We start from the raw sequence: 15217 nt of genomic DNA, 5'->3' as shown, positions 1-15217 counted from the left end.
AGGGCAGCAAGCGGAGAGATGGTAAATATGATATGAAGCTCTTCTCTAAATCGTCTGGTCTGATTTTGTGCGTTCCAGATTTTAATGTGAAAGATGGTATTCATCTAGAGTTCCAATGTGTTCGTTCAATATCCATTTGAACTGACAGTGATACTCTTGGTTGAAAGACATTGAGGGAAACCCTTCAGATGAATGTGGATTTGGTCTACTCCTCCATTGGATATTGTTGTTGGTTTGGAGCTGGCAGAGTGGCAGGACTGGTTGATGTCACAAAACCAGCCTTGTTCCCATCTCTTTTCTGAGTCCTGGCAGCCTGGAACAGTCCCAGCTCATCCCTGCCCTGGTCTGCACTGAGAGGAATGCCTTTGCTCCCTCCATTCCAGCCTCACAATACGCTGCATTCTGTCCCCCAACAACCAATCCTCCTGTCACAGTGAGGATTAAGAGGGGACAAAGGAGGATGAGATTGCAGGATGCTCCAGTGTGTTCTGCTCTGAGCCTGATATGATTACAGGATGCTCCAGTGTTTTCTGCTCTGAGCCTGATATGATTGCAGGATGCTCCAGTGTTTTCTGCTCTGAGCCTGATATGATTACAGGATGCTCCAGTGTGTTCTGCTCTGAGCCTGATATGATTACAGGATGCTCCAGTGTTTTCTGCTCTGAGCCTGATATGATTACAGGATGCTCCAGTGTTTTCTGCTCTGAGCCTGATATGATTACAGGATGCTCCAGTGTTTTCTGCTCTGAGCCTGATATGATTGCAGGATGCTCCAGTGTGTTCTGCTCTGAGCCTGATATGATTACAGGATGCTCCAGTGTGTTCTGCTCTGAGCCTGATATGATTACAGGATGCTCCAGTGTGTTCTGCTCTGAGCCTGATATGATTACAGGATGCTCCAGTGTTTTCTGCTCTGAGTCTGATATGATTACAGGATGCTCCAGTGTTTTCTGCTCTGAGCCTGATATGATTACAGGATGCTCCAGTGTTTTCTGCTCTGAGCCTGATATGATTACAGGATGCTCCAGTGTGTTCTGCTCTGAGCCTGATATGATTACAGGATGCTCCAGTGTTTTCTGCTCTGAGCCTGATATGATTACAGGATGCTCCAGTGTTTTCTGCTCTGAGTCTGATATGATTACAGGATGCTCCAGTGTTTTCTGCTCTGGGCCTGATATGATTACAGGATGCTCCAGTGTTTTCTGCTCTGAGCCTGATAGGATTACAGGATGCTCCAGTGTTTTCTGCTCTGAGCCTGATATGATTGCAGGATGCTCCAGTGTTTTCTGCTCTGAGCCTGATATGATTACAGGATGCTCCAGTGTTTTCTGCTCTGAGCCTGATATGATTGCAGGATGCTCCAGTGTGTTCTGCTCTGAGCCTGATATGATTGCAGGATGCTCCAGTGTTTTCTGCTCTGAGCCTGATATGATTACAGGATGCTCCAGTGTTTTCTGCTCTGAGCCTGATATGATTACAGGATGCTCCAGTGTTTTCTGCTCTGAGCCTGATATGATTACAGGATGCTCCAGTGTGTTCTGCTCTGAGCCTGATATGATTACAGGATGCTCCAGTGTTTTCTGCTCTGAGCCTGATATGATTACAGGATGCTCCAGTGTGTTCTGTTCTGAGCCTGATATGATTACAGGATGCTCCAGTGTGTTCTGCTCTGAGCCTGATATGATTACAGGATGCTCCAGTGTTTTCTGCTCTGAGCCTGATATGATTACAGGATGCTCCAGTGTTTTCTGCTCTGAGCCTGATATGATTACAGGATGCTCCAGTGTTTTCTGCTCTGAGCCTGATATGATTACAGGATGCTCCAGTGTGTTCTGCTCTGAGCCTGATATGATTACAGGATGCTCCAGTGTTTTCTGCTCTGAGCCTGATATGATTACAGGATGCTCCAGTGTGTTCTGCTCTGAGCCTGATATGATTACAGGATGCTCCAGTGTTTTCTGCTCTGAGCCTGATATGATTACAGGATGCTCCAGTGTTTTCTGCTCTGAGCCTGATATGATTACAGGATGCTCCAGTGTTTTCTGCTCTGGGCCTGATATGATTACAGGATGCTCCAGTGTTTTCTGCTCTGGGCCTGATATGATTGCAGGATGCTCCAGTGTTTTCTGCTCTGAGCCTGATAGGATTACAGGATGCTCCAGTGTTTTCTGCTGTGTGCCTGATATGATTACAGGATGCTCCAGTGTTTTCTGCTCTGAGCCTGATATGATTACAGGATGCTCCAGTGTGTTCTGCTCTGAGCCTGATATGATTACAGGATGCTCCAGTGTGTTCTGCTCTGAGCCTGATATGATTGCAGGATGCTCCAGTGTTTTCTGCTCTGTGCCTGATAGGAGTCAGCGAGAGGCTGACAGCTTTAGCTGAATGGGATTGGTTCTTCCTCCTCACCTCAACCCTGGGCTTTCTAAGTGGCCTATTAATAGGAGGCCTTGTCTCTGGTCTCTTGCCAGCCAGGTCTCTCTGGCATTGGTAGTACACCCACTTGACTAGAGTTGGTGTTATACTTTAAGTGGTGAAATAGGCTAATTCCCCAAAATTGGGTTTTTTCATTTTCAGCAGAAAGCTGTTCCATTAGCTTGTATTCTATTTTCCACCAGCAGTATGGTGTTTTCCATCATGGGTTGGTGGAGTCCTGTTCCTCTCTGGCCTTTCCCTCCACGGCTGATCTCATAGTTGTAGGTTCTATAGTGCTGTTAGTCCCTACACGGCTGATCTCATAGTTGCAGGTTCTATAGTGCTGTTAGTCCCTCCACGGCTGATCTCATAGTTGTAGGTTCTATAGTGCTGTTAGTCCCTCCACGGCTGATCTCATAGTTGTAGGTTCTATAGTGCTGTTAGTCCCTCCACGCCTGATCTCATAGTTGTAGGTTCTATAGTGCTGTTAGTCCCTCCACGGCTGATCTCAGTTGTAGGTTCTATAGTGATGTTAGTCCCTCCACGGCTGATCTCATAGTTGCAGGTTCTATAGTGCTGTTAGTCCCTCCACGGCTGATCTCATAGTTGTAGGTTCTATAGTGCTGTTAGTCCCTCCACGGCTGATCTCATAGTTGTAGGTTCTATAGTGATGTTAGTCCCTCCACGGCTGATCTCATAGTTGCAGGTTCTATAGTACTGATAGTCCCTCCACGGCTGATCTCATAGTTGTAGGTTCTATAGTGCTGTTAGTCCCTCCACGGCTGATCTCATAGTTGTAGGTTCTATAGTGCTGTTAGTCCCTCCACGGCTGATCTCATAGTTGTAGGTTCTATAGTACTGTTAGTCCCTCCATGGCTGATCTCATAGTTGCAGGTTCTATAGTGTTGTTAGTCCCTCCACGGCTGATCTCATAGTTGTAGGTTCTATAGTGCTGTTAGTCCCTCCACGGCTGATCTCATAGTTGTAGGTTCTATAGTGCTGTTAGTCCCTCCATGGCTGATCTCATAGTTGCAGGTTCTATAGTACTGATAGTCCCTCCACGGCTGATCTCATAGTTGTAGGTTCTATAGTGCTGTTAGTCCCTCCACGGCTGATCACATAGTTGTAGGTTCCATAGTGCTGTTAGGCCCTCCACGGCTGATCTCATAGTTGTAGGTTCAATAGTGCTGTTAGTCCCTCCACGGCTGATCACATAGTTGTAGGTTCTATAATGCTGTTAGTCCCTCCACGGCTGATCTCATAGTTGTAGGTTCTATAATGCTGTTAGTCCCTCCACGGCTGATCTCATAGTTGTAGGTTCTATAGTACTGATAGTCCCTCCACGGCTGATCTCATAGTTGTAGGTTCTATAGTGCTGTTTGTCCCTCCACGGCTGATCTCATAGTTGTAGGTTCTATAGTGCTGTTAGTCCCTCCACGGCTGATCACATAGTTGTAGGTTCTATAATGCTGTTAGTCCCTCCACTGCTGATCACATAGTTGTAGGTTCTATAATGATGTTAGTCCCTCCACGGCTGATCTCATAGTTGTAGGTTCTATAGTGCTGTTAGTCCCTCCACGGCTGATCTCAGTTGTAGGTTCTATAGTGATGTTAGTCCCTACACGGCTGATCTCATAGTTGCAGGTTCTATAGTGCTGTTAGTCCCTACACGGCTGATCTCATAGTTGTAGGTTCTATAGTGCTGTTAGTCCCTCCACGGCTGATCACATAGTTGTAGGTTCTATAATGCTGTTAGTCCCTCCACGGCTGATCACATAGTTGTAGGTTCTATAATGATGTTAGTCCCTCCACGGCTGATCTCATAGTTGTAGGTTCTATAGTGCTGTTAGTCCGTCCACGGCTGATCTCATAGTTGTAGGTTTTATAGTGCTGTTAGTCCCTCCACGGCTGATCTCATAGTTGTAGGTTATATAGTGCTGTTAGTCCCTCCACGGCTGATCACATAGTTGTAGGTTCTATAATGCTGTTAGTCCCTCCATGGCTGATCTCATAGTTGTAGGTTCTATAGTGCTGTTAGTCCATCCACGGCTGATCTCATAGTTGTAGGTTCTATAGTGCTGTTAGTCCCTCCATGGCTGATCTCATAGTTGTAGGTTCTATAGTGCTGTTAGTCCCTCCACGGCTGATCTCATAGTTGCAGGTTCTATAGTGATGTTAGTCCGTCCACTGCTGATCTCATAGTTGCAGGTTCTATAGTGCTGTTAGTCCCTCCACGGCTGATCTCATAGTTGTAGGTTCTATAGTACTGATAGTCCCTCCACGGCTGATCTCATAGTTGTAGGTTCTATAGTGCTGTTTGTCCCTCCACGGCTGATCTCATAGTTGTAGGTTCTATAGTGCTGTTAGTTCCTCCACGGCTGATCACATAGTTGTAGGTTCTATAATGCCGTTAGTCCCTCCGGCTGATCTCATAGTTGTAGGTTCTATAATGCTGTTAGTCCCTCCACGGCTGATCTCATAGTTGCAGGTTCTATAATGCTGTTAGTCCCTCCACGGCTGATATCATAGTTGTAGGTTCTATAGTACTGTTAGTCCCTCCACGGCTGATCTCATAGTTGCAGGTTCTATAATGCTGTTAGTCCCTCCACGGCTGATCTCATAGTTGTAGGTTCTATAGTACCGTTAGTCCCTCCACGGCTGATCTCATAGTTGTAGGTTCTATAGTGCTGTTAGTCCCTCCACGGCTGATCTCATAGTTGTAGGTTCTATAGTGCTGTTAGTCCCTCCACGGCTGATCTCATAGTTGTAGGTTCTATAGTACCGTTAGTCCCTCCACGGCTGATCTCATAGTTGTAGGTTCTATCGTACTGTTAGTCCCTCCACGGCTGATCACAATGGTGCAGGTTCTATAGTGCCGTTAATCACCTAGAAAGGATAGGAAATGGTTAGTCAGCCTTGTAAGCCATCAGCCATGTGTAAAAACAACCAACAGACTGACTGTTTGCTGTGTCTATGCTGCCAGGACATGCCTCAGACTGCTGCCAGGTCACAGCTGACATCCTGGATGTCTGCTAGAGGGAACATGTACTGTAAGCTGTTCATAGGAAGATAACTGGCCAACTTCTCACCAGTACCTAGTAGTGCTGGGAGTTGCCAGGGCCCTCACGATACGATATTATCACCATATTTTGGTGCCGATGTGACATGTATCACAATTCTCACAATTCTATATGTATTGCTATTCGATACTGTGATTTTATTAGGATTCCATGTTCCAACATATTGCTCACCACATGTCTGCTGCAGAGGGACAGAGAGCCTATGGAAAACAACTTTTGATCAGTCATGGAAATAAAAGTACTCAGAACAAATTGGCTACTTATTTAAAAAGAAGATGGAGAACAAGCGATAAAGAAAAATACTGGAGTTTTGGTACAGCTAAGCAGTGCAAAAATGTATATTGCGTTAGTCATAATTATGCGATATATCATCAAATATTATCCTGATATGTAACTGTTTGGATTTTTTACCCCTATCAGTAGTACCTAACCCCCCCACTCCTCTCAGTACCTAACCCCCCCCCCACTCCTCTCAGTACCTAACCCCCCCGTACTCCTCTCCAGTAACTAACCCCCCCCCACTCCTCTCCAGTAACTAACCCCCCCCACTCCTCTCAGTACCTAACCCCCCCCCCCACTCCTCTCAGTACCTAACCCCCCCCCCCACTCCTCTCAGTACCTAACCCCCCCCCCCCCCCACTCCTCTCAGTACCTAACCCCCCCCCCCCCCCCCCACTCAGTACCTAACCCCCCCCCCCCACTCCTCTCCAGTACCTAACTCCCCCCCCCCCCCCCACTCCTCTCAGTACCTAACCCCCCCCCCACTCCTCTCAGTACCTAACCCCCCCCCCCTCCTCTCAGTACCTAACCCCCCCCCCACTCCTCTCAGTACCTAACCCCCCGTACTCCTCTCAGTACCTAACCCCCCGTACTCCTCTCAGTACCTAACCCCCCGTACTCCTCTCAGTACCTAACCCCCCGTACTCCTCTCAGTACCTAACCCCCCGTACTCCTCTCAGTACCTAACCCCCCGTACTCCTCTCAGTACCTAACCCCCCGTACTCCTCTCAGTACCTAACCCCCCCACTCCTCTCCAGTTCCTAACCCCCCCACTCCTCTCAGTACCTAACCCCCCCACTCCTCTCAGTACCTAACCCCCCCACTCCTCTCAGTACCTAACCCCCCCCCACTCCTCTCAGTGCCTAACCCCCCCCACTCCTCTCAGTGCCTAACCCCCCCCACTCCTCTCAGTACCTAACCCCCCCACTCCTCTCAGTACCTAACTCCCCCACTCCTCTCAGTACCTAACCCCCCGTACTCCTCTCAGTACCTAACCCCCCGTACTCCTCTCAGTACCTAACCCCCCGTACTCCTCTCAGTACCTAACCCCCCCCCACTCCTCTCAGTACCTAACCCCCCCCCCACTCCTCTCCAGTACCTAACCCCCCCCCACTCCTCTCCAGTACCTACCCCCCCCCACTCCTCTCCAGTACCTAACCCCCCACACTCCTCTCCAGTACCTAACCCCCCACACTCCTCTCCAGTACCTAACCCCCCCCCCCACTCCTCTCAGTACCTAACCCCCCGTACTCCTCTCAGTACCTAACCCCCCGTACTCCTCTCAGTACCTAACCCCCCGTACTCCTCTCAGTACCTAACCCCCCCCCCCCACTCCTCTCAGTACCTAACCCCCCCCCCCCCACTCCTCTCCAGTACCTAACCCCCCCCCCCACTCCTCTCCAGTACCTACCCCCCCCACTCCTCTCCAGTACCTAACCCCCCACACTCCTCTCCAGTACCTAACCCCCCACACTCCTCTCCAGTACCTAACCCCCCCCCCACTCCTCTCAGTACCTAACCCCCCGTACTCCTCTCAGTACCTAACCCCCCGTACTCCTCTCAGTACCTAACCCCCCGTACTCCTCTCAGTACCTAACCCCCCGTACTCCTCTCAGTACCTAAACCCCCCGTACTCCTCTCCAGTACCTAACCCCCCCCACTCCTCTCCAGTACCTAACCCCCCCCACTCCTCTCCAGTACCTAACCCCCCCTACTCCTCTCCAGTACCTAACCCCCCGTACTCCTCTCCAGTGCCTAACCCCCCCACTCCTCTCCAGTGCCTAACCTCTGGTTAATCTCAGTTATTTTGTTGATACAGACATTGTGTGTTTCTGTGTTGATGTAAGTTTTCTGCATTCAAACAAATGTCTTCTCATTACAGGTTCTGATCTGGCCTTCCCTGCAGCTGTGGTCGATGACGTCATCTGCAGCAAGACCTTCCAGATCCTCTATAAGAACGAGGAGGTGGTTGTCAATGATGTGCTGGTGTTCAAAATCATGATGCTGCTGGATGAGAAGAAGGTAATGAAGCTAGACTGTAGGCTAAGATGAGGAAGCTAGACTGTAGGCTAAGATGAGGAAGCTAGACTGTAGGCTAAGATGAGGAAGCTAGACTGTAGGCTGAGATGAGGAAGCTAGACTGTAGGCTAAGATGAGGAAGCTAGACTGTAGGCTAAGATGAGGAAGCTAGACTGTAGGCTAAGATGAGGAAGCTAGACTAAGACCGTGACCAATGACCAAGTTGTCGTTGTGCTGGTTAGAATCAGTTCTGCTATAGAGGACAATAGGCTCACTTTCACTGAGGCTCTGGCTAGCCTGTGTTCAAATGTCCACAGTAGCATACTACTTACAATGCCCAATACATTGAATCATACTGAGTGAGCTTGAGCTGCATTGCAGTGATCCATATGATTGGCCAATTAGATGCAGGCTATTTAGACTAGATAAATCTAGCTTTAATGTAGACAATTTAGCCTAATATCTCACATGGATATTGTTCACAATAGCATGTTATAAAATAAATATGTGCTATGATGGTATGGATATATGAAGAGAGACGCGGTATGATGGTATGGATATAGGAAGAGACGGGGTATGATGGTATGGATATAGGAAGAGACGCGGTATGATGGTATGGATATAGGAAGAGACGGGGTATGATGGTATGGATATAGGAAGAGAGACGCGGTATGATGGTATGGATATAGGAAGAGAGATGTGGTATGATGGTATGGATATAGGAAGAGAGACGCGGTATGATGGTATGGATATAGGAAGAGAGATGTGGTATGATGGTATGGATATAGGAAGAGACGGGGTATGATGGTATGGATATAGGAAGAGACGGGGTATGATGGTATGGATATAGGAAGAGAGACGGGGTATGATGGTATGGATATAGGAAGAGAGACGAGGTATGATGGTATGGATATAGGAAGAGAGACGCGGTATGATGGTATGGATATAGGAAGAGAGACGCGGTATGATGGTATGGATATAGGAAGAGAGACGGGGTATGATGGTATGGATATAGGAAGAGAGACGAGGTATGATGGTATGGATATAGGAAGAGAGACGGGGTATGATGGTATGGATATAGGAAGAGAGACGAGGTATGATGGTATGGATATAGGAAGAGAGACGCGGTATGATGGTATGGATATAGGAAGAGAGACGCGGTATGATGGTATGGATATAGGAAGAGAGACGGGGTATGATGGTATGGATATAGGAAGAGAGACGAGGTATGATGGTATGGATATAGGAAGAGAGACGGGGTATGATGGTATGGATATAGGAAGAGAGACGCGGTATGATGGTATGGATATAGGAAGAGAGACGCGGTATGATGGTATGGATATAGGAAGAGAGACGCGGTATGATGGTATGGATATAGGACGAGAGACGCGGTATGATGGTATGGATATAGGACGAGAGACATGGTATGATGGTATGGATATAGGAAGAGAGACGCGGTATGATGGTATGGATATAGGAAGAGAGACGCGGTATGATGGTATGGATATAGGACGAGAGACGCGGTATGATGGTATGGATATAGGACGAGAGACATGGTATGATGGTATGGATATAGGAAGAGAGACGAGGTATGATGGTATGGATATAGGAAGAGAGACGTGGTATGGATATAGGAAGAGAGACATGGTATGATGGTATGGATAGAGGAAGAGAGACGCGGTATGATGGTATGGATATAGGAAGAGAGACGGGGTATGGATATAGGAAGAGAGACGAGGTATGATGGTATGGATATAGGAAGAGAGACGGGGTATGATGGTATGGATATAGGAAGAGAGTCGTGGTATGATGGTATGGATATAGGAAGAGACGGGGTATGATGGTATGGATATAGGAAGAGACGGGGTATGATGGTATGGATATAGGAAGCGAGACGGGGTATGATGGTATGGATATAGGAAGAGAGATGTGGTATGATGGTATGGATATAGGAAGAGACGGGGTATGATGGTATGGATATAGGAAGAGACGGGGTATGATGGTATGGATATAGGAAGAGAGACGCGGTATGATGGTATGGATATAGGAAGAGAGACGGGGTATGATGGTATGGATATAGGAAGAGAGACGAGGTATGATGGTATGGATATAGGAAGAGAGACGGGGTATGATGGTATGGATATAGGAAGAGAGACGCGGTATGATGGTATGGATATAGGAAGAGAGACGCGGTATGATGGTATGGATATAGGAAGAGAGACGCGGTATGATGGTATGGATATAGGACGAGAGACGCGGTATGATGGTATGGATATAGGACGAGAGACATGGTATGATGGTATGGATATAGGAAGAGAGACGCGGTATGATGGTATGGATATAGGAAGAGAGACGCGGTATGATGGTATGGATATAGGACGAGAGACGCGGTATGATGGTATGGATATAGGACGAGAGACATGGTATGATGGTATGGATATAGGAAGAGAGACGCGGTATGATGGTATGGATATAGGAAGAGAGACGAGGTATGATGGTATGGATATAGGAAGAGAGACGCGGTATGATGGTATGGATATAGGAAGAGAGACGCGGTATGATGGTATGGATATAGGAAGAGAGACGAGGTATGATGGTATGGATATAGGAAGAGAGACGCGGTATGATGGTATGGATATAGGAAGAGAGATGTGGTATGATGGTATGGATATAGGAAGAGACGGGGTATGATGGTATGGATATAGGAAGAGACGGGGTATGATGGTATGGATATAGGAAGAGACGGGGTATGATGGTATGGATATAGGAAGAGACGGGGTATGATGGTATGGATATAGGAAGAGACGGGGTATGATGGTATGGATATAGGAAGAGAGACGAGGTATGATGGTATGGATATAGGAAGAGACGGGGTATGATGGTATGGATATAGGAAGAGAGACGGGGTATGATGGTATGGATATAGGAAGAGACGGGGTATGATGGTATGGATATAGGAAGAGACGGGGTATGATGGTATGGATATAGGAAGAGACGGGGTATGATGGTATGGATATAGGAAGAGAGACGCGGTATGATGGTATGGATATAGGAAGAGAGACGCGGTATGATGGTATGGATATAGGAAGAGAGACGCGGTATGATGGTATGGATATAGGAAGAGAGACGCGGTATGATGGTATGGATATAGGAAGAGAGACGCGGTATGATGGTATGGATATAGGACGAGAGACATAGTATGATGGTATGGATATAGGAAGAGAGACGCGGTATGATGGTATGGATATAGGAAGAGAGACGCGGTATGATGGTATGGATATAGGAAGAGAGACGCGGTATGATGGTATGGATATAGGAAGAGAGACGCGGTATGATGGTATGGATATAGGAAGAGAGACGCGGTATGATGGTATGGATATAGGACGAGAGACGGGGTATGATGGTATGGATATAGGAAGAGAGACGCGGTATGATGGTATGGATATAGGACGAGAGACATGGTATGATGGTATGGATATAGGAAGAGAGACGCGGTATGATGGTATGGATATAGGAAGAGAGACGAGGTATGATGGTATGGATATAGGAAGAGAGACGCGGTATGATGGTATGGATATAGGAAGAGAGACGCGGTATGATGGTATGGATATAGGAAGAGAGACGAGGTATGATGGTATGGATATAGGAAGAGAGACGCGGTATGATGGTATGGATATAGGAAGAGAGATGTGGTATGATGGTATGGATATAGGAAGAGACGGGGTATGATGGTATGGATATAGGAAGAGACGGGGTATGATGGTATGGATATAGGAAGCGAGACGGGGTATGATGGTATGGATATAGGAAGAGAGACGAGGTATGATGGTATGGATATAGGAAGAGACGGGGTATGATGGTATGGATATAGGAAGAGAGACGGGGTATGATGGTATGGATATAGGAAGAGACGGGGTATGATGGTATGGATATAGGAAGAGAGACGGGGTATGATGGTATGGATATAGGAAGAGAGACGCGGTATGATGGTATGGATATAGGAAGAGAGACGGGGTATGATGGTATGGATATAGGAAGAGAGACGGGGTATGATGGTATGGATATAGGAAGAGAGACGAGGTATGATGGTATGGATATAGGAAGAGAGACATGGTATGATGGTATGGATATAGGAAGAGAGACGCGGTATGATGGTATGGATATAGGAAGAGAGACGCGGTATGATGGTATGGATATAGGAAGAGAGACGGGGTATGATGGTATGGATATAGGAAGAGAGACGCGGTATGATGGTATGGATATAGGAAGAGAGACGCGGTATGATGGTATGGATATAGGAAGAGAGACGGGGTATGATGGTATGGATATAGGAAGAGAGACGAGGTATGATGGTATGGATATAGGAAGAGAGACGGGGTATGATGGTATGGATATAGGAAGAGAGACGCGGTATGATGGTATGGATATAGGAAGAGAGACGCGGTATGATGGTATGGATATAGGAAGAGAGACGCGGTATGATGGTATGGATATAGGACGAGAGACGCGGTATGATGGTATGGATATAGGACGAGAGACATGGTATGATGGTATGGATATAGGAAGAGAGACGCGGTATGATGGTATGGATATAGGAAGAGAGACGCGGTATGATGGTATGGATATAGGACGAGAGACGCGGTATGATGGTATGGATATAGGACGAGAGACGAGGTATGATGGTATGGATATAGGAAGAGAGACGCGGTATGATGGTATGGATATAGGAAGAGAGACGAGGTATGATGGTATGGATATAGGAAGAGAGACGCGGTATGATGGTATGGATATAGGAAGAGAGACGCGGTATGATGGTATGGATATAGGAAGAGAGACGAGGTATGATGGTATGGATATAGGAAGAGAGACGCGGTATGGATATAGGAAGAGAGACATGGTATGGATATAGGAAGAGAGACGCGGTATGATGGTATGGATATAGGAAGAGAGACGCGGTATGATGGTATGGATATAGGAAGAGAGACATGTTATGATGGTATGGATATAGGAAGAGAGACGAGGTATGATGGTATGGATATAGGAAGAGAGACGCGGTATGATGGTATGGATATAGGAAGAGAGACGAGGTATGATGGTATGGATATAGGAAGAGAGACGCGGTATGATGGTATGGATATAGGAAGAGAGACATGGTATGGATATAGGAAGAGAGACGCGGTATGATGGTATGGATATATGAAGAGAGACGCGGTATGATGGTATGGATATAGGAAGAGAGACGCGGTATGATGGTATGGATATAGGAAGAGAGACGCGGTATGATGGTATGGATATAGGAAGAGACGGGGTATGATGGTATGGATATAGGAAGAGAGACGAGGTATGATGGTATGGATATAGGAAGAGAGACGCGGTATGATGGTATGGATATAGGAAGAGAGACGCGGTATGATGGTATGGATATAGGAAGAGAGATGTGGTATGATGGTATGGATATAGGAAGAGAGACGTGGTATGATGGTATGGATATAGGAAGAGAGACGTGGTATGGATATAGGAAGAGAGACATGGTATGGATATAGGAAGAGAGACGTGGTATGATGGTATGGATATAGGAAGAGAGACGTGGTATGATGGTATGGATATAGGAAGAGAGACGCGGTATGATGGTATGGATAGATTTAGAGAGTCGTGGTATGATGGTATGGATATAGGAAGAGACGCGGTATGATGGTATGGATAGATTTAGAGAGTCGTGGTATGATGGTATGGATATAGGAAGAGACGCGGTATGATGGTATGGATATAGGAAGAGAGATGTGGTATGATGGTATGGATATAGGAAGAGAGACGTGGTATGATGGTATGGATATAGGAAGAGAGACGTGGTATGATGGTATGGATATAGGAAGAGAGATGTGGTATGATGGTATGGATATAGGAAGAGAGATGTGGTATGATGGTATGGATATAGGAAGAGAGACGCGGTATGATGGTATGGATATAGGAAGAGAGACGCGGTATGATGGTATGGATATAGGAAGAGAGATGTGGTATGATGGTATGGATATAGGAAGAGAGATGTGGTATGATGGTATGGATATAGGAAGAGAGACGGGGTATGATGGTATGGATATAGGAAGAGAGACGTGGTATGATGGTATGGATATAGGAAGAGAGACGCGGTATGATGGTATGGATATAGGAAGAGAGACGCGGTATGATGGTATGGATATAGGAAGAGAGACGAGGTATGATGGTATGGATATAGGAAGAGAGACGCGGTATGATGGTATGGATATAGGAAGAGAGACGCGGTATGATGGTATGGATATAGGAAGAGAGATGTGGTATGATGGTATGGATATAGGAAGAGAGATGTGGTATGGATATAGGAAGAGAGATGTGGTATGGATATAGGAAGAGAGATGTGGTATGGATATAGGAAGAGAGATGTGGTATGATGGTATGGATATAGGAAGAGAGACGCGGTATGATGGTATGGATATAGGAAGAGAGACGCGGTATGATGGTATGGATATAGGAAGAGAGACGCGGTATGGTTTTTCCACTCTGAAGGGTTTCCTATGATTTCTTTCCATTCATACTAATGTAATACTAAGAATGCAAGCCCAGTTCTGCACATTGCTTCATACTACGTAGTACATACTACTAAGAATGCATGCCCAGTACTGCACATTGCTTCATACTACATAGTACTTACTACTCAATCAATCAATCAAGTTTATTTTATATAGCCCTTCGTACATCAGCTAATATCTCGAAGTGCTGTACAGAAACCCAGCCTAAAACCCCAAACAGCTAGTAATGCAGGTGTAGAAGCACGGTGGCTAGGAAAAACTCCCTAGAAAGGCCAAAACCTAGGAAGAAACCTAGAGAGGAACCAGGCTATGAGGGGTGGCCAGTCCTCTTCTGGCTGTGCCGGGTAGAGATTATAACAGAACTATGCCAAGATGTTCAAAAATGTTCATAAGTGACAAGCATGGTCAAATAATAATCATGAATAAATGTCAGTTGGCTTTTCATAGCCGATCATTAAGAGTTGAAAACAGCAGGTCTGGGACAGGTGGCGGTTCCATAACCGCAGGCAGAAGAGTTGAAACTGGAATAGCAGCAAGGCCAGGCGGACTGGAGACAGCAAGGAGTCACCACGCCCGGTAGTCCCGACGTATGGTCCTAGGGCTCAGGTCCTCCGAGAGAAAGAAAGAGAGAAGGAGAAAATTAGAGAGAGCCAAGATTTTCAAAATGTTCATAAATGACAAGCATGGTCAAATAATAATCAGGAATAAATGTCAGTTGGCTTTTCATAGCCGATCATTAAGAGTTGAAAACAGCAGGTCTGGGACAGGTGGCGGTTCCATAACCGCAGGCAGAACAGTTGAAACTGGAATAGCAGCAAGGCCAGGCGGACTGGAGACAGCAAGGAGTCACCACGCCCGGTA

At 46.6% G+C, this 15217-nt stretch overlaps 1 protein-coding gene across 2 annotated transcripts in view; it reads left to right on the top strand.

Moving 5' to 3' along the window:
* LOC129848678 (protein FAM135A-like) overlaps positions 1-10516 on the top strand; it is a 40907-nt gene extending 30391 nt beyond the window's left edge. Inside the window, exon 4 of one of the 2 annotated variants that reach the window (XM_055915771.1) lies at positions 7657-10516. In XM_055915771.1, coding sequence (XP_055771746.1) covers positions 7657-7826 — 170 coding nt within the window. In that variant the 3' untranslated portion in view covers positions 7827-10516. The remainder of the gene's footprint in view (positions 1-7656) is intronic. The other variant, XM_055915770.1, reaches the window with a different exon arrangement.
* The last annotated feature ends 4701 nt before the right edge of the window (positions 10517-15217 follow it).

The sequence above is a fragment of the Salvelinus fontinalis genome, unplaced genomic scaffold (assembly GCF_029448725.1).
Source record: "Salvelinus fontinalis isolate EN_2023a unplaced genomic scaffold, ASM2944872v1 scaffold_1098, whole genome shotgun sequence".
NCBI lineage: Eukaryota > Metazoa > Chordata > Actinopteri > Salmoniformes > Salmonidae > Salvelinus > Salvelinus fontinalis.
This window is presented reverse-complemented; position numbering and strand designations above follow the sequence as displayed.